We start from the raw sequence: 18,618 nt of genomic DNA, 5'->3' as shown, positions 1-18,618 counted from the left end.
ACTGTGAATCCGTAAAGGACGAAGTCGATCTAGTTTGAAGAACCGGGGCTGATTTCTGAAACGCGACTGTGACTAATTATAGATAGACGATACGATGTTACGCGTACGTGAGAAGAGGTTCTCGCGAGTGGAAATCTGACCTTGCACGCTCGTAGCACCTTCGCATCGGTGTATCGCGTGACGAGTTAGTGATTGACACGTGCGTCGAGCCCACCAGTTTATCCTTATCACCGGCTGCTCGTTCGTTGCTCGCCAGGGTAGGTGGTGGTGGATCGCACGAATCCCGGCGTGCATCGAACCACGTCAAACCGCGAGGAAGCTGTTGTTATCTCGATTGTAAATCGGGGATCAGCGCACGCGATTAGACGCGTGATCGAGCTAGGAAAAAATTACATTGCTACCTGCTAATTCTATTGTCTAGAATCTCTGCAGTTTTTCCTCCCTTATCGTCAGACCGGGGGATTTTTATACGAGACCTTTTTCATCAATTAATGCTTGCGACACGTCCGCGGTTTCTGATCTATCGGATATTTTTATGCGTTACATGCATCCTTTGTATTCTCTTATTGTTCCACGAATCCATTAAGTCCAATCTGCGTATCATAATAACTGTAAAAGTCGGTCTCACGCGTGTCGGCGGAATTCTAACTCGACTCTGTGACGCAACCCTCGTTTCACCATTTCTCACCTTCCCACTTTTGTTCATCGTTCGTTGCTTCTAGAAAATTATTCTATCCCGAGACTAAAGGTTTTGCGACGTGATATCGATGATACGATTTTTATTATCGACACGTATTCGTTTCGTTGGTGTTTACGTTTTGGGCGTCGCGGAACGTGGAACGGTTTGACGACCCATTGGTACGAGGTCGAGACCAGCGAGCGAGCACGAACGGCACCGGGAATCGTTGATTCCCATCGTCAACGAGCCGAGGTCTCGTTAATCGTTAAAAGAGACCGTTCGTGCTCGGAATAAACTAGTAGAAGATCGGTGACGCGTAACAAAACTCGATTGACCCGTCCGAGTCTACGTACGAACCAAGTTCAGTGAATCAGATTCACGTCCGATCTGCGTCTACGATTGGAAATGTTCAACCCGACGAGCGAACTCGTCCCGAAATCGTCGATTTTTACGAAATAGAACGTGACGTCAGTTTCAAGGATAAACACGTCAGTTTAAAAGATTAATAATTCCTTTCATCGTTTAAGTATTGCTGTGTAAATAGTTTTATACACGGCGAGTATCCTTTGTGTAAACTTTGCCTGTAGAAATCAAATACGGAGGATAGTTATTTCTGAAACGCAAGTGTTAACGACTAGCGTAAAGACCAAGGAAAGAAGCAAATAGAATGAAAAGTACATAAGCGATGAGTGTTTGATAACTTGGAAATCGAGTGTATCCGTCGCCGTTTTACAAAAGGAATTAGAGTAATCTCGTATGAAAATTTGGCTTAGGAACGAGGAACGTGGTAATTGAATCGTACGTGGCAACGACGAGGAAAAAGCAAAACGAGAGCGACGCATGAAGGAGGATTGTTTATCCGGCAGATATTTTTAAAATCGAACGTTATACGTTTCGCAAAAGGGATTAGAGTAGTTGGTATCTCGTTTAGGTGCGCGTTTATCTGCGGCGCGTAGAGGAGGGACGCGTGATCGGAGACAGAGAAAATTCGTATCGCGTCGCGTAGGGAACAGAGGGCGAAAATGTTTGATTTCTCGCGGGAATCGGATCGGGGACCGCGCCGATACGCGTGGGGCAGGCATGGTGGGGCGGGAAACGCTTGTTCTAATTGGTCAACATGCACTAGGTGTCTGCGGCTAAGTGTCGCGAGTTCGGCAGCCGTGGCCACAGTAGCAACGAGGTGAGCGCGCGAACGAGATCGTCAAGCCGATTTACAGACAGAGACATCCGGACATGGCCACCAACGGCGTCGTCTTGGATCGGAAATCCGACTTGAAGAAACCACCAGAGGTGTTCGAGTCCGAAGTACCGATGCCCTCCGGTGAGTCCTTTCGGCCCTCGAGCCTTTACAAACTTACAGATTATTTCGCTATTTTTCTACGGAGTTAAAAACATCGTGCGATCTTCGAATCGCTAGTCGAACGAACGTAACCAGCCCGAATTTAAGTATCGTTTTCCTTTGCAAAAAATTCGTGTCCGTGTTAATATTTTACTTTATAAATTCCTTGTTCCCGACTTGGAACGTTAATCGTTTAACAACCTGTTATAATGTTTCGACCCTCAGACTTGGTATTAGCATTCAACGATAATCGTAAACTATTCCGGGAAGTTTGAGCGCTCAATCGATTGCAATGCCACAATAGCACGTAAATTGTAAACAAAGGGAAAATTACTTGATCCGCTTAGAGACAAATTGCACGATGATTTAACTCTGTGTCACAGCGACGAATTGATTCGTCAACACGTTCAATTTCACCATACGACAATTGGTTTTAAACGGAAGCGTGGTGTCCCATGATCGAAATGGAATAGACAGAGTAAATCGATATAATGGTTTTCTTGGAAAGTGGGAATATATGGAAACTTATTATCGAAGAATCTTTTATTTACTCGTGTATCGACGACATACATATGAGAATAACGAGCGTCTGGTTTATCGATAATTATTAACATCTAATATACTAAAATTATATGTATTAAAAATAATTATATGATACATGAGGCTTCACTTTCTGGGCGTATATCTAATATAAGTACTTGTCAAGATACGCGCGGACGATAATTAAAAGGTAATTACAGTTAGGCTACTCGAGAACGTGATTGCCCGACACCTTCACCAACGCCTACAAACGATTTTTATATCAGATTCTCCGTACAATAAAATAACGATGATAATTCTTTTAGACAATCCGTAAAAAGTACATCAAAATGAATTTAGAGAATGCATTAATAATTCAATGAGCTTCGTCAAACGTCTGCTATTAAGACAGAAGAACGGTTAATTATCTTATATGAGCTTTGATTCATCTTGTACATACTTGCGGTCGGAGATATGTAATTATCCCTAACAATAAGTAGAATTGGTAATTAATTGCGTTTACGTTCCCGCGTCGAAGGAGAAATTCAACGCGAAACAGACGACCACGTTCACTTTACGTAACGAGAAATTCTGTATTTGCATAACGACCTCTACTATCTAACATCTGGCGTGGCAACTGTCGAAAAAAATTCACCTGAAAGAGAAGCTTGCATTGCCGATTCGTGATTTCTTATCCTCGAGAACCTGTCCTTTCGCGATTCTCAGATGGGTGAAACCGTCGCTGAAACAGAGGCCGCGTTAGAAACGAGGGAACGTAGTCTTTCACTGAAATATATAGTTGCAAGGCGTTCTTTATAGTCGGTGGATATCTAAATTCTTTCGATCACTTAAAGAAGTACGTGACCGATCAGGTGTTCCAGTGTAACACTGTTTTCCACTTGTTGTTTCTCAACGAACTGGAAAGTGATCGGAAATCGTCTGACCGTTCGTCTCGACGATCTCTTTGTGAAAATATTTCTCATTCGATTCTTTCGTGCACAAACATCCGTCGTCTAATTGCAAAACATCCTCTGTAACATACCCCTCGCAGCTCGCGACTTGTTAGCATGCTGCTGCGACTCTCTTCCCATTCTGGAACGGGACGCAAATCCAGGAGAGATAACTATGCACAGGGTGAGTCAGGAATAACAAATAATAATAATAATAATAATAACACTTTATTAACGGGTAGAATTATAATAATAATTAGTACAGTTCTGAGCACCAGAATAAGAAAAATACAATAAGACATCAGAATAATAATAGTAATAAGATAGATAAGATAAAACATCGGAATAATAATAATAGCAATAAAAACAATGTAATGATCCTGCCGAGAGAGAACTATTTCGCACAAACACAAGGATGCGTAATTCACTGATTGTGAGAAATACAAAAATTATATAAAACGTCAGCCACTTTACGTGACCATTCTTATCCGTTCACTCTGTATATAAACTGTAGTGGCTCTCGAATCCAGTCGCGAGTCACTATCTCAATCACGATCGCCTTGACTTTTTCAAGGTTTACGTAGCCTTCTGAAATTAATGAGATCGTAAGTGTCTATTGTATGGAATAAAATGGTCTCGAAATCGTTCACTTCTCGTTAAGAGGTACAACCGTCACGAGAGAACAGACCCGGTTCGCGCAGCTTAGAGATAGTAGGGGTAACCGAATATATAGATCCGAGTAGTAGCAACGATGTGGACAGCATTAGAGAGAAGGAGAGAGAAATGCCTCCAGTGACCGAAAACTGGACTTTGCGCAGGTATGCTCTCTCGTGACGGCGAGTATTGGTTCGAGTTCCACGACCCACTGAACGAGTCTGAATCCTACGTGACAATCTCAAATGCTTGGAGACATAAAACTAATTTCGTGAACTTCGGACATTTCGCTCCGAATAATTTGTCCTTTACTCATACTTTGATAAAACGAAATAGCAATTGTCTTACCTGGAACGCGGAATACCTGACAATTATCTCGACCATTCTTACTCAATTATTCGTCGCGAACCGTTCCATCTGTCCCAACACTCTAGACACGAGCGCGGGTAGACACGTGCTTAATATGAAACGTGTTTGCTAGAGATGCTAGACTAGGAACACTATCTTATCGAAAAATTTCTCTTGTTCCACTTGCGTACAACGATCGAAACTTAAGCGCACGTGATAGAGACCTCTTGAATTTGTTTTCTTTTTTCTAACAGACGGCACACGTGCACCAAATAACCGAGAGACCGTCTGGGACTAGGAAATCCGTGCCTGTTTCGAGGCGCGACTTACGCGGTCGATTAAAATGTTCGTCTGTAAAAAAGCGATACTGACAAGTGCGTAGGCGCTTCATTAATATGCATCGATCTAGTTTTTTTAAACTATGCGGAACCAGCTCGGTCGGACGGGTTCGCGTAACGCGATCGTATCTCTTCTTACGAATTCCGAAGGATATCCGACGACGGTAGACGTAGACGTTCGAGTCTTCCGATGAGGGGGAAAAAAAAAAAGAAAAGTAGGAGAAGAAACGGAGCAATTCGGTCAGAGTTTTCTACTTGTTCCTACTTAGGACTCGCGTTCCGATGAATAATTCATCGGACGTAGACTCTGTAATCGTTGCGTTCTCGGAGCGAGAGGATAAAAGCCGCGCAGCCAATAACAAACAGAGGAAAACCAAGCGGAAACAATCGATCGGTAGATCGCGAATAGTCCCACCACTGCCGATCGCCGTACCGCGTCGCGTAATTCTTCTAACTCGCGTCCTAATCCCGATCGATTCCAGGTAGAAACAGAGTCCCTTCTCTTCTATTAATACTGGTTCAGAACAGTTATTCAATCACGATCTATCTACTTAGAGTTTGATGGAGCACATTTTTATAAAAGTGGCGCGAAGCAAACGTTCGTCGAACGCCGAATCGTCCGCGGGACTTGTTCGAGCGTGGTACATACATGAAACGCGACGACGACGGAAACACGAAAGTAGAAAGTTTCGAAATGGGCGTGTTACGAGAGCCCTACTGATGCCAATTCCCGATGTACGACTCGATTCCTACCGCGCAACGGTTCCGTCAAACGAGTCAACGGATTATGTATTATCGTTGCAACAACGTTACGACGTTACAACATATCGGTTCGAATATTGTTATTATTCGTCGATCACTTTTTCAACTCGATCGTAGATATGTATCTTCAATATGATAATTTTGAAACGCTCTCGAGACGATTTCTTTTTACACGGCGGAATTGAAAATACGTTTATTGATAGTAATGAACGCCGACGCGTTTAATAAGAGTAGATTCCAGTCACGTCCCGCGTGTTTGCATTTAAAATCGGGTCTGTGAAGAAGCGCGAGAATTCTAGCTACGTCCCAATCCGTGTTAGGATCTCTCGTCGTTAGGATTTTTATGCGTCTGTATAAAATGTTCGTAGACAAATCCAGGGTATACTTCGTATTGCCTACTTACTTTGTAGAAAAGTGAGATACCGACATAGGAGTCTCTCGTTTTCGAGGACTCATGGCTGTTCACGGTTCATCGCGAAAACCGTGTATATACACACCGTAGTGTGTACACCTTGACACGAATGATCGGTTCGAAGGGAAAGGAAGGCTCATGAAAGAAAGTGGCAAGGTTCTCAAGGAGCGCGACCTCGAGTCTCGGTCTCATAATTTTCGCGAACTAGCGAATATATACTCCACTCGGAATAGTCTCAATTTCGAGTTCCGTTCGAAGGCTTCCGGCGCATGTCACGGCGCAACGAGATATCACGCGAGCACGTTTCGTGCTCGCTACGGACGTTATTTTCCACTTTGCAAAGTGAATAATGCGTTTATGAAGTTTCCTGTTGTCGCGCACGATATATATACATACTTAAATGTAAATGTAAAGAAGCTCGGTCCCGTGCCGAGAGGAAACGTTCCCGTGTAAGGAGCCGACGATGTTTATTTATTCGCAAGGAAAGAGTACAATTGGACCTGTTCGGATCTGAAAGAAGAGTCGCGACTTGGTATTAACGCGTTAAGTAAGCATCGGCCGAGCGTTTTTTAAACGTTCTCCGAAAACTGCGGGCAGAGGCATACGGCGCGTCGGTAAACGTAAACCCCCATTTAGCCATCGTGCAATCATCCAGAGATCGCGACGCGAATTACCGATGGACGATTCGATCGCCCATCGAATTTCCCGATTCGTCCGACCGTCGATAATAAACTTCGCCTCCGTTGGAGATAAAAAAAATGATCAGTTCAAAGTGCGAGTTTACGAATTGCGCAATGATTCGATTGTTATTTGTTACTTAAGATTGCCGGTCTTAACCGCGCCTTCCGGAAACTATGCTTAGTCATTCGTTTTCCAAAGAAGTTAATAAGATCGCTGTTTGTTCAATCGCGATCGATCGCTGACGAATTCGTTCTGGTTCTATCGCTGGGATAAACAGCGATACGGAAATCTGTGGCAGGTTACAAAATGGTCGATTGTTTAATTACAATTACGCGATCGTCGCACACGTGTACGATATGCAACAATTGTTGGCACGCAGGATCGCCGATTCTATCAATAGCGCGTCGTCGCATCGCGTATCTTTATTTTTGTACGTAACTCGGCGCCGCGGTTGATACGAACTTTGAGTCGTTCCCGGTTATCCTAAATTCATCGATTTGTTCGATGCGATGCCGATCGGGTGAAACGATCGAGAGAGATACAAAAATTAATCGGAGGCGCGGACGACGATCAAGGCTCCTCCGGCGATTTTCAATTGCAATCGTTGTTTTCCGGCGATGGATCAATCGATGACGGTGCATAACTCGCGATTACAGAGACGCTCGCAACATTACGCCATGCGAAATTCGTTCCAATTAATGGAACACCGGCGCTCGACCTTCGGGTTAATCGTCCGACGAGTATTTCGTTAAATAAACGCGACGTGAGCGTCTTTGCGATGATTCAGCCCGCCGACACATGCATACATGCAAACTCACTTATTTCCATCGCGAGAGTCTACGTGAGTTTGCTAATCCCGATAACGGGAAAGAAAAGGGGGCGATAGTCAAGTAATTTTGCGTGTCACCGCGATTCATCGTAATTCCACATTATGACGCGATCTCGCAATTATGACATTTTTAAACGGCGCCGCTCTAAATGATAAGAAAACTTTGAGTCCAAACGTACAAGAATTACTGCGTGATCGAGGGTCGAGGGGGGACCGGATGATCAGCTATCTGGCTGGTCGCAAAGATAAATGACGATTTCTGCGACGCGATAATTTCGCCGTTACGTAATGTTTCGCGGATATTTTTGTCCGAAAACCGTCACTGCTAATTACGGAAACGTGCGGAACGAATGCCGAAGGACCGATTGCGACGCGCGGAATCGGTAGGAGGAGGAAAGATCGATGTTAACAACGAAACATATTTAAACACGGATGTGTTTGAACAAAATCGATTCATTGGAAAGTTTTCAGCACGAATGTGATTTTAAATCGCAGCGCGAACGAGAGTTACGGATTCGCGCGCGATCCTCCGATTGGATGAATCGGGCCGGAACGGCCAGATGGCGCTCGACGCACCGAATTCAAGAAGAAGATTTGCGACACGCGACGACGATTGGTCGAGCCGTTTCGGTGTGTGCGATCGTATGGGAACGAGTGAGTCGCTGCAGGGGAGGAAGAGAGAGAGAGAGAAACGAGCGCGTGTTTGCTCGCACGGGGTTCGTTATTCGTGCTCGTTGCTAATCATTGTTATCGGCATACCACGTAAACGTCGGTCGATTTATAACGCGAAGGAGCCGGCATTAAATGCACGCAGTGACTGAATCGGCCCGGAAGCTGCGTTCCGAGAAAATAATCTTTTTGTGGCTGTCACGTGGTTATCGTCGCCGCCACCGCCGTCGTCGTCTTCGTCATCATCATCATCATCGTCGTTGTGCAAAGCGGTAGACATTCGTCGAACGATCGTGTGTGCGCGCGCGCGCGTGCGTAAATCATTGTCGATTTTCCTGTCTGTCGACCAGTAGCATCGGTGGAGTCGTCTCGTGTTTCCTTGGTAGAAGCGGTAGAAGTGGCGCGCGAGCGTACGTACGCGTGTCATTGCCTCGTCTCGTCTAGTCTCATTTCGCGACTAAGTTCCATCGAACGAACGAGGTCCGGTGCTTGCGACCACGTCCAAATTCGCCGATTTGAGAAACGGTTCGTGGGTGCCTCTGTTCGATCGTGAACGGAGCGTCGGACGTGTGCAATGAGTGGCAGCGGGACGATGAACGGAGAAAACAGAGGACGGAATGGCCACGTGCTCGTGTGGGAGCAGACGGGCTTGGAAGAAGAGGACAGACCCGTGGAGAAACGTAAATGTGAGCTAAATCCCGAAACTAATCTCGATGTTAAAATTCTGCGAATCGTTTCGACTCGAGAGTGGTAGTTCGATCGAAACGAGTTCGCCGGCCGGAGGAACTCTTCGTCGTAGAGTACACGGTGTATCGCATATCCCGTAAAGCGCGCATCGAGCCACGTGCTCGCATCGCCGCTCTCCCTGTTTCTCTCGCTCTTTCGTCCTTTTTCCTTTCCTCGTTCCCTGCCGTTCCTGTTCATACCTGACTGATGCCTGGCATGGCCATTCGTAAAGGGGAAGGGGACAGGTGGAGATTCGCAGAACTCGCTGTTTGCTCACCGACGAGCGTCCCCAACTTTTACATTCAAAAATCGTCACGGGCAAGCACATATTTTACTTTCCGCTGTTCTGACCGTCAACTTTTCGATCTGTGCCTCTATTCCGTTCCCTGACATTCTTGCCCTTTCGAATCGCACGGTCTCTCATGCCCGTTGGCAAAGGTCCTAACGTTTTCCAAGCAGAATGAAGCCGAAAAAATGGCTGTACTATAGTCAGAAGAACGTTTCATTCAAGATACGCATGGATATATTTGTATATGACCCGAGATTCCACTTCTAATGATAGCGATCGCGTGCGCGAGAGGAGCACACGGGCACGCATCGCGTTTACGGTGGTCGATGTCACGTGCGAGAGCTGTCGTCATCGCGTAACTCTCCTTTTCCCTCCCGCTTTTTCGCCCCTTCGTCTCGTTCGTTTTCGTTGCTACTTTACGCGATGTTGATACTTACGTATGCAGCGGTGCTATTTTCCGCCGTCCAACGCGAGCAAGCGCGAACACGTGCTCAATGAATGTTCGACGATTGCCAACCACGCTATGTACTTAGGCCATCGGCGGTTTCAGTGAGTAGGAATTTACACAGTCGCGTCTCACACACGCACACACGGAACTACGGGCGAGCGTTTAATGAAATTATATCTCTCTCCGTGAAAAAATGTACGGTTTACGATCGACGGCGACAGCCCGATGATTTTAAAAAGCGCTAATCGGCCGCGCCTGTGATTCGAGGCCAGTTTCGGTTTATCGATTTAATGTTTCGATTAGAAAATCGTAAAGATTCGAAACGACCCGTGATCTTTTAACAGAGTTATGTCACGAGCGTGCGAGATATCCATTGTACGTATCGAGGTATATCGCGTATCGTACGTAAGTAAAAAAATTTCCAGAGCCGACCGACTGTCGTAGGGTTTAATCAAACGTCGTCCGACCGCTTAACCCGCGACCGAGGATTTACTCTCGGCAAATTACGCTCGTTCGATCGTTGCAACCAGCGTCTAAGAATCACTGCCTACACGCGGGGCGAGAGGAGGACGAGTACAAAGTTCAAATCGAGCGTTACCAAAAAACTTGTCTGTATCGTTTAAACCAGAATCTGGTCGTAATTTGTTTTAGGACTCTTGCGCAATCTATAACGTTCGGCATATCCGAATATCCGTTGAAGCATCGAAACTTTTAAATCCATTTCGATCATACGTTTTTTTTTTTGGGTGGGGAAAGCCAGAACACGTTTACGTTCTGAGGAAGGAATTTATTTGACGGTATTTCTGTACCAGCGAAAAGTATCGGTCGTCAGCTTATGTTCATCCGCGAGGAGGTAATCGTCTCAGAGAAAAACAGCAGTAATTGCATTCCGAAAATAGACCTCGCGTCGCGTCTATTATTACAGCCGTATTATTATTTCAATGTCCATCGACGCGAGAACAATATACTTATAAATAACAGCGAGAACGAGCGCAACAACGTTTCTCGAGTCGGACCGGTGCGGTGAAGCGTTCGCTTCTTCCGGCAATCGAAGAAAACGACCAAATGGGGGTTGGCCGAGAGAGCCTCGCCTCGACCTTGCTCATGGCCATTCTCGATGTATCTCGTCCGTGATTCTCGGTTCGCGGACACCAGCTGTTTGCCTATCTCGGCTGAGCAGCAAATAAATAAATGAGAATGTTCCTCGCTTGTTTGCAGCGCTGATTGGCACGCGCCATATAGTGACCTTCATGCTGTTCCTTGGAATGGCGAACGCTTACGTGATGAGGACGAATATGTCTGTGGCCATTGTGGCGATGGTCAACCATTCGGCAAGTATCGAAGAGCACGATGATGTTACCAACGAATGCGAGTGGGATACGAGCAATACTACATCCGTAAGTGCAATCGTGTACTGCGGCTCGAACTGAGGAGAATCTTTCTTAATTTTGGTTGCACGCTGTACTCGAATAAACTAGATTCTTAAATTTAACAATAATTCTCGTTGTATTGTGCGAGAAGAAAAATGTACTTTTACGAGCTAATCACGTCCTGTTCCAATCCGATCGTATTAATCGTTTATTAATCTTTTCGCAAAATCATTGCCCAAACACATTTACAAGATGTTAACTAAATCTAAAAGAGGATTAACGTTAAGAAAGATCGATATCGAACTGATAATAATATCGACGTCGATGTTGACGTGGTGATAATTCTCCGAAGGAATGCGCGTATGTACCCAGTTGATTGAATTTCGTGTCGTTTGGTTCACCAGGATAAGAGCAGCGACGGCGAATTCGGATGGGACACCAAGAAGCAGGGCTACCTGCTCAGCTCGTTCTTCTATGGCTACGTCATCACGCAGATCCCGTTCGGGATACTCGCGAAGCGTTACGGATCCAAATACTTTCTCGGCATCGGCATGCTGATCAACTCCGTGTTCGGACTGCTGGTACCTCTGTCCGCTCGCGCCGACTACTATTGGCTCATGGCCGTTCGATTCATTCAAGGCCTGGGCGAGGTAAGCGATCTTGAAGCGTCACTCACATTCGTTCTCTCACCCCGTTTTTTCAAACAGCCGACGGCAATTAAGTAAAGACGCGCTTCGAAACAAAAGTCGAAATAGATAACGTGTGTATCTATCTATGCATTAAACGAGGATATAAAAATCCCCTTAAGTGTAAATCTCGTTGAACGCTTTTTGATCGTTCGGGTGTATTTCCTGCCCCTAGGAATGGATTATCCCTATTGCAGGGTCCAATCGTGCCTTGCACGCACGCGTTGCTGGCGAAGTGGATACCGCCGAATGAGCGCAGCAGGATGGGAGCCTTCGTCTACGCCGGTAAGCTCGACGCGACGATACTCTTTCTCTCACCTACGTAGCCCTATCGACCCGTGTGTGGTATGCCGACTCTGGGACCTACCGGGCCGCTTCTTTTCTTCTACCATTATTACCACCCGTGTTACCTGTGTACCTACTGCTATTATTGCTATTCGCTCTTCGTCATCGAACGTTCGAACGGTTCCCTATCTCCTCAATTCTTTCTTGACTCGCCACTCTCGTTCTCCTTAATCGATCTCCTTTTTTGTTTGTCTTCTCGACGTACAGGAGCGCAGTTTGGAACAGTGATCTCCATGCCATTGAGCGGCATTCTATCTGAACACGGTTTCGATGGCGGCTGGCCGTCGATCTTTTACGTGTTCGGAATAGTGGGCACCGTCTGGTGCATAGCGTTTCTCATAATAGTCTATGAGGATCCGGATAGTCACCCTCGTATCGCCGAGGACGAGAAGAAGTACATTCTGAGCGCGCTCTGGGGCAGCGCTGGAGTTTCCGTGAGTACATTCTCCACCCAAACGGTCATTCCATTCCTCTCAAATACGTGTAGTTGATTCAATAACTGGTTCTGCACAGTCTCCTCCTGTGCCTTGGATGTCGATTCTCACTTCGTTACCATTTTGGGCCATTCTGATCGCGCACATGGGCCAGAACTATGGATATGAGATGCTAATGACCGAATTACCAACGTTCATGAAGCAAATTTTACACTTTGACATTCAATCGGTAAAACCTTATCTTGATTCACTTTCTTAACAATTGAACTTTGTACTGCATTCGTTCCGAACAATGATGAACGAAACGATGATACGTTGCTTTTCAGAATGGAACCGTATCTTCCCTTCCCTACTTGGCGATGTGGCTCTTCTCTATGCTGATCTCGCACGTAGCCGACTGGATGATCTCCAGCGGGAGATTCCAGCACACGACAACGAGGAAAATCGTGAACAGCATCGGTCAAATTGCACCCGCCATCGCTCTCGTGGCTGCTTCCTACACAGGCTGCGACACTTGGCTAACGGTGAGCATCTTGACGATCGGCGTCGGTTTAAATGGCGCCATATATTCCGGGTTCAAGGTGAACCATTTGGACATCTCGCCAAGATTTGCCGGTATTTTGATGTCCTTTACCAATTGTCTGGCCAACCTAGCCGGCCTACTGGCGCCCATCGTCGTAGGACACATAATCGTCGGACCGGTAAGTGCCGCCTTCTTTATCTAGTCGTATTCATTGATACCGAATCGTAATCTTACGTTCTCGTTACAAACATACGACGGCGTAATTTCGCAATTGCGATTTTTCTAAACACACCGACGGCCGAACATTACACGTGGCGCGGTGACCTCTAAAATTAAAATTAACTGCACTGACTAATCCTACGCGTGTGTGTTTAACTAGACATGAAATAGGGAGTTTCGATCTACGCAAATATAAAGAACAGATAATACAGGAGAGACAGGGTTACGACACGTGATAAAAACGTTTATTCGACTTGTTGCAGGCGACACAAGCGAAATGGAGGCTCGTGTTCATGATTTCAGCAGGAGTGTACATAGCGTGCTCGTTGTTTTATGTAATATTCGGATCCGGGAAACGGCAGTTCTGGGACAATCCAGAAAATGACGATGATAAACAGCACGAGAAGGAAGGACTGGAGAGTGTCAAGAGTATAACGGAGACGCAGCATTGACCAACAGATCGGACAACTTAGCTTCCGTCTCGTTGCGTCCTCTTGTTCCTCGTTCCTTAAAGAGTTCCCTAAAAACGCGGTTGCCCGATTATGCCTTTCCATGGCCCGTTCCTCTCTCGTCGATCGCGTGTCGCGCCACTCGAGTCGGACCCGATCGTTCGTAGATCGTTGAACGATTGATCGATCTGGCCTGGTCGTGTGGATCGACGCGCATTCTAGAAGCGAGCGACAACGCGTCGCAGACACCGTCGTCGGTGTACAGTAAAACAATAGAAACAAAGAAAAACAGATACCGCGAGGAGGAGGAAAAAGAAGCGAAGGCGCGTACTCTCGTCGAAAAGAAGAGACACGGTCGAGAAAACTACGATTCCTGATTCGTCGAACATCGTCGCCTGGACGAATATATTTTTCTTCCCTTTTCTGCGCACATGACGCGTTTGTTCTTTGCTCTTGTGGCGAGTCAGATCGTGCCCAAATATTTGTGGAGCAAGTGAGACGAGTTAAATCGGATCTCTTCGTGCCTGTATGTCGTCTAAAGACAAACCGAAGAACGACCGACCGAACGAACGTGTTTATGTGCGCGTGTGTGCAAGCAGAGGAGAGAGAGAATGATGATAAGCACGCAAGAAAGGAGAACAGGTAATTGTACGGTTTTCATAGCATCTTCATAACTCGTTTAAAAAACGTGATTTATGACCGAACGCCGTTAATCGTGCCGCGTGTTCGAATGCCTTTTCTCCATACTTTTCTATTGCGTGCGTATGAGCTTCGCCAGCCATTTGGAAAGATCGATCCAAGCTTCCGTCCGATTTGTCCGTGCACCGAATATTTGTTTGCACATCGCGTTGCGCGATAAACGAAGGAAAAAGGAAAGAAAAAAGGGAACGGCAGCGTCCGTTGGTGCGACGGGACGGGCACAAACGTAAGAACAGTATTAGAGCAGATTATCCTCGCGTCTCTGCCGCCTTTAGTCTCCGATTCGTTTATTTGCCGCGACGTTTTATCGCGAGCAACTGCCATTTTGTAATCGTAAAAACCGACGCCGATCGCGGGAAATGCAACACAATTCTGATACAAGACGAAATAATCAATTCCCAATTGAAAGGGGGAACTCCGTCTCTTCCAAATCGTTATAAGCACTCATGATGATGCAATACGATTATGGTTTATAAATATTGTAGATATTTTTACACATAGGTTTCTATCAAGTTGTAGACGTTAGACAACTTATTGCTCCTACTTATTTATGCAACGTGTACAAAGCGGAATGAAAGGATAAGAAAAAGACAGAGAAAACAAAGAGAGAGAGAGAGAGAGAAAGATAGAAGAGTGCGAGTGGATTTGCGTGGATGCAACATCGAGAGAATACGATATGAAAGTAAAAATTCTGAAGAAAGAATATTTATCCGCATAGTGGAATGCATTTTCTTTTTTAATTATTATTGTTGTTATCATTATTATTTTATTATTATTATTATTATTACTATTCTTGTTGGTATTATTACTTTATTAATATTATTGTTTCATTGTCTCGTTCGCTGCCATTCTCATTTTTTATTATAACATTTATTAGTATCATGAGTCATTGTTGTCGTCGTAATCTTCAGTTGTTAAATCATCTTTCTCTCGCGACATAAGCGAGTGCCAAAGCATTGCCCAAATACTTTGCTGTGAAACCAGAACGATCCGAAAGTGCCCCTTTTTCTTGTTTCGTTTCGCCTGCAATTATACTCTCGTACATGCGAGCCGTTATTACGGGTACAAAATGTTGTCGATCGAAACGCACAATTTTGCAAGTTCGCACGAGCAGATCGATCGAGAATACGATTGAAACTTAACGTTCAACTGCTGTGGAATAAGTTCAAGTACGATAAATTTATAAATTAACACAAGTCAGTTTATCTGTTATTAGTCTAACGAACAGACCATCGATGATTAACAGTCGTAAAAACAAAGACAAACGCTTGTTTCACAACTCCGTCGGGGATATATAAAACGAAATACATATTTGATCAATTGCGTAAGCCACTGTATACACATGTAAGTATATACACGCGATGGTTGGTCGCGATAAAATCATCGCGTACCCTCGAGTTTTCTCCGAAACGTGATTAACAGTGGAAATCTTCCGAATTACCGACTACCTTTCCATTCGTTATCGCATACCTTTCCTTCGGCCGACCTCTCCGAATACGATAATTAAGCATTGAACACGTTCCATATCGGAGGAGACATACTTCTCAGAGCCGAGAAAGAACGCTGCGATTTCTATTTACAGACGAACAAGTATACACGTTCAATTATTTCGGGATTTATCTTTAATTCGTATTATGATTAAGATCGACTGAAAGTACCTGCGTCTTGTGATCATCTCGATCTTTAAAATGTGCTTTCGATTTCGCTTCGAATTAATTAAAGAGCTTGAGCGACTTCATCGTTCGAAATAGTGCTCACGTGGCCTGAGGGTAGGATAGTATATTACGCGTCGGATTCGTTCCTATCTTTATATTCTATATTCTGTATTCTGTGTTCTGTGTTCTGTATGTCGCGACAGATTACATGCGTGGAGAGATATGTATACGCGTGTTGCGTGTGTGCTTGATGCGCGGGTTAACGATGGATGATCGCGATATGAAATATCTGTTAGTTGGGAAACTTTAGCCGAACAGTTCCAGCTATGCGTTCAGCGGAATTAAGTGCGAAACGATCGATTTAACGGTGAAATTAATATTTTTTATAAGAGTATTTATGATGACTGTCAATTAAGAAAAATCTGACGCAACTCCAATAGAGACCGTATGAAATTCATGACTTGTTAACGTCCAATATTGCGAGATGCACAACATTATTGTACACACGGGTAAATAAAATGTCGCTCAACGAATACCCGATACTTAAGTCTCCTTCGATTCCTTTCTACCCTTCATCGTTTATTTGAGATGCAGCGTGATTCTGTTCTATACATATTGGCTGGATTCAGAATTATTGCTTATTCTTAAGATCGTCATAAGAATTTGCTAATGTTGCGTGTGTGCTTGATGCGCGGGTTAACGATGGATGATCGCGATATGAAATATCTGTTAGTTGGGAAACTTTAGCCGAACAGTTCCAGCTATGCGTTCAGCGGAATTAAGTGCGAAACGATCGATTTAACGGTGAAATTAATATTTTTTATAAGAGTATTTATGATGACTGTCAATTAAGAAAAATCTGACGCAACTCCAATAGAGACCGTATGAAATTCATGACTTGTTAACGTCCAATATTGCGAGATGCACAACATTATTGTACACACGGGTAAATAAAATGTCGCTCAACGAATACCCGATACTTAAGTCTCCTTCGATTCCTTTCTACCCTTCATCGTTTATTTGAGATGCAGCGTGATTCTGTTCTATACATATTGGCTGGATTCAGAATTATTGCTTATTCTTAAGATCGTCATAAGAATTTGCTATCCCGGTCTATCCCTTGTTTCCAGTCCTTGTCTTGTACTACAAGGAACAGGGACTTAGGCAAATGCTTAAGACGATGTTAAGAATAAACAAAACTACTCTGAATACTAACTATTATCTCGACTTCTAGCGATCCGAATTGGATGAATCAAGGTATTCGTCGGTCCGGTCATTAAGTTTAATCAGCTCGCTATGAACAGGAATATCATGTTCCTGTACTAGGCTTAATCTTCCTCGTTGAGTTCTACTCCTTCAGCGTTAAAAGGCGATCACTAGGCCCTTATGTCAAGAGGCATCAATTGCAAGTTATTTCAATTAGTCTTAAGTGAAAGTGGGTAGATATCAGATTTTTGTATTCTGTAACTTGTTTATAAGTGAAATAAAGATCTTACTAAATATATATCTTATTATCTACTTAATCACCTGTCTATTACTCGTAGAATGACCAACATCCATTCCTTAACGAGAAGTATAACTCGAAATATTAGACCTCATTACCATTAAATTAGTTTGATAAGTACTTTAAATTTAGCCCTGAGAAATTCTTGGAAATAACGTCATCAGCAGGAGTTAGTGCCACCTCCTATTACCTTATGTCCTCCTAATACTTAGTTCAAATTTCGATCAAAACTTTTCTCTCGGAGAATTCTTGGAAATGACGTCATCACCAGGAGTTAGTGCTACCTCCTACCATATTATATTCTCCTAATACAAAGTCCAAAATCGGGCAAAAATTTAGTCAAAATTTTCACTTTGTATTAGGAGAACATAAGATGATAGGAGGTACCACTAACTAATTTAGTGCTACCTCCTTTCACTTTATATTCTCCTAATACAAAGTCAATTTTCCGACAAAAATTTTTTTCTCCGAGAATTCTTGGAAATGACGTGATTAGTAAGACTTAATGCTACCTCCTATGCCATCATATTCTCCTAATACAAAGTCTGATTTGGGCACGATTGGCACCCTTCAGATTTTGTGAAATTTTCGTTTTTTTGCCCATAACTCCTAAACCCTTGGAGATACGGGAAAATTACATAAGACCTTTCTTGTAGAGGACGGCGAGATCTACAATCTCTATATAAAAGTTCTTCGCTAGAGTCTATAATTTACGAGTAATTTGCAAAAAACTGTTTTTTCGTTTTTCGTCAATAACTCCCAAACGGATAGACTTAGGTGGAGGCGTTTATAGGATCGTTTTGTAGAGGACGACGAGGACTACAATTTTCGTATAAAAAGATTAGGCTAGCATTAATATTCAACGAGTTATTTGCAAAAAACGAAAAAACAGTTTTTTGCAAATTACTCGTAAATTATAGATGCTAGCGAAGAACTTTTATATGGAGATTGTAGATCTCGCCGTCCTCTACAAGAAAGGTCCTATGCAATTTTCCCGTATCTCCAAGGGTTTAGGAATTATTGAGGAAAAACGAAATTTTTTGTCAAAAGCGAAAGTGCTTGGCTCCAATATTGCTGCACCAGACAGAAAA

General features: G+C 44.1%; 1 protein-coding gene across 3 annotated transcripts in view; it reads left to right on the top strand.

Annotated features, from left to right (window-relative positions):
- Picot (putative inorganic phosphate cotransporter protein picot) overlaps positions 1-15,073 on the top strand; it is a 47,188-nt gene extending 32,115 nt beyond the window's left edge. Inside the window, exons 3-10 of one of the 3 annotated variants that reach the window (XM_018030751.2) lie at positions 1,806-2,000; positions 10,862-11,040; positions 11,418-11,663; positions 11,897-11,984; positions 12,252-12,478; positions 12,558-12,707; positions 12,805-13,179; positions 13,484-15,073. In XM_018030751.2, coding sequence (XP_017886240.1) covers positions 1,913-2,000; positions 10,862-11,040; positions 11,418-11,663; positions 11,897-11,984; positions 12,252-12,478; positions 12,558-12,707; positions 12,805-13,179; positions 13,484-13,672 — 1,542 coding nt within the window. In that variant the 5' untranslated portion in view covers positions 1,806-1,912 and the 3' untranslated portion in view covers positions 13,673-15,073. Of the gene's footprint in view, positions 1-1,805; positions 2,001-7,044; positions 8,867-9,655; positions 10,049-10,861; positions 11,041-11,417; positions 11,664-11,896; positions 11,985-12,251; positions 12,479-12,557; positions 12,708-12,804; positions 13,180-13,483 lie in introns of those variants that run through there. The other 2 variants (XM_018030750.2, XM_026816662.1) reach the window with 2 other exon arrangements.
- The last annotated feature ends 3,545 nt before the right edge of the window (positions 15,074-18,618 follow it).

This window comes from Ceratina calcarata, unplaced genomic scaffold (assembly GCF_001652005.2).
Source record: "Ceratina calcarata isolate Rehan_Ccalc_2016 unplaced genomic scaffold, ASM165200v1 scaffold537.2, whole genome shotgun sequence".
NCBI classification, from domain to species: Eukaryota; Metazoa; Arthropoda; class Insecta; order Hymenoptera; family Apidae; genus Ceratina; species Ceratina calcarata.
Note: the sequence above shows the minus strand (reverse complement) of the source record. Positions and strands in the feature narration are given on the sequence as shown.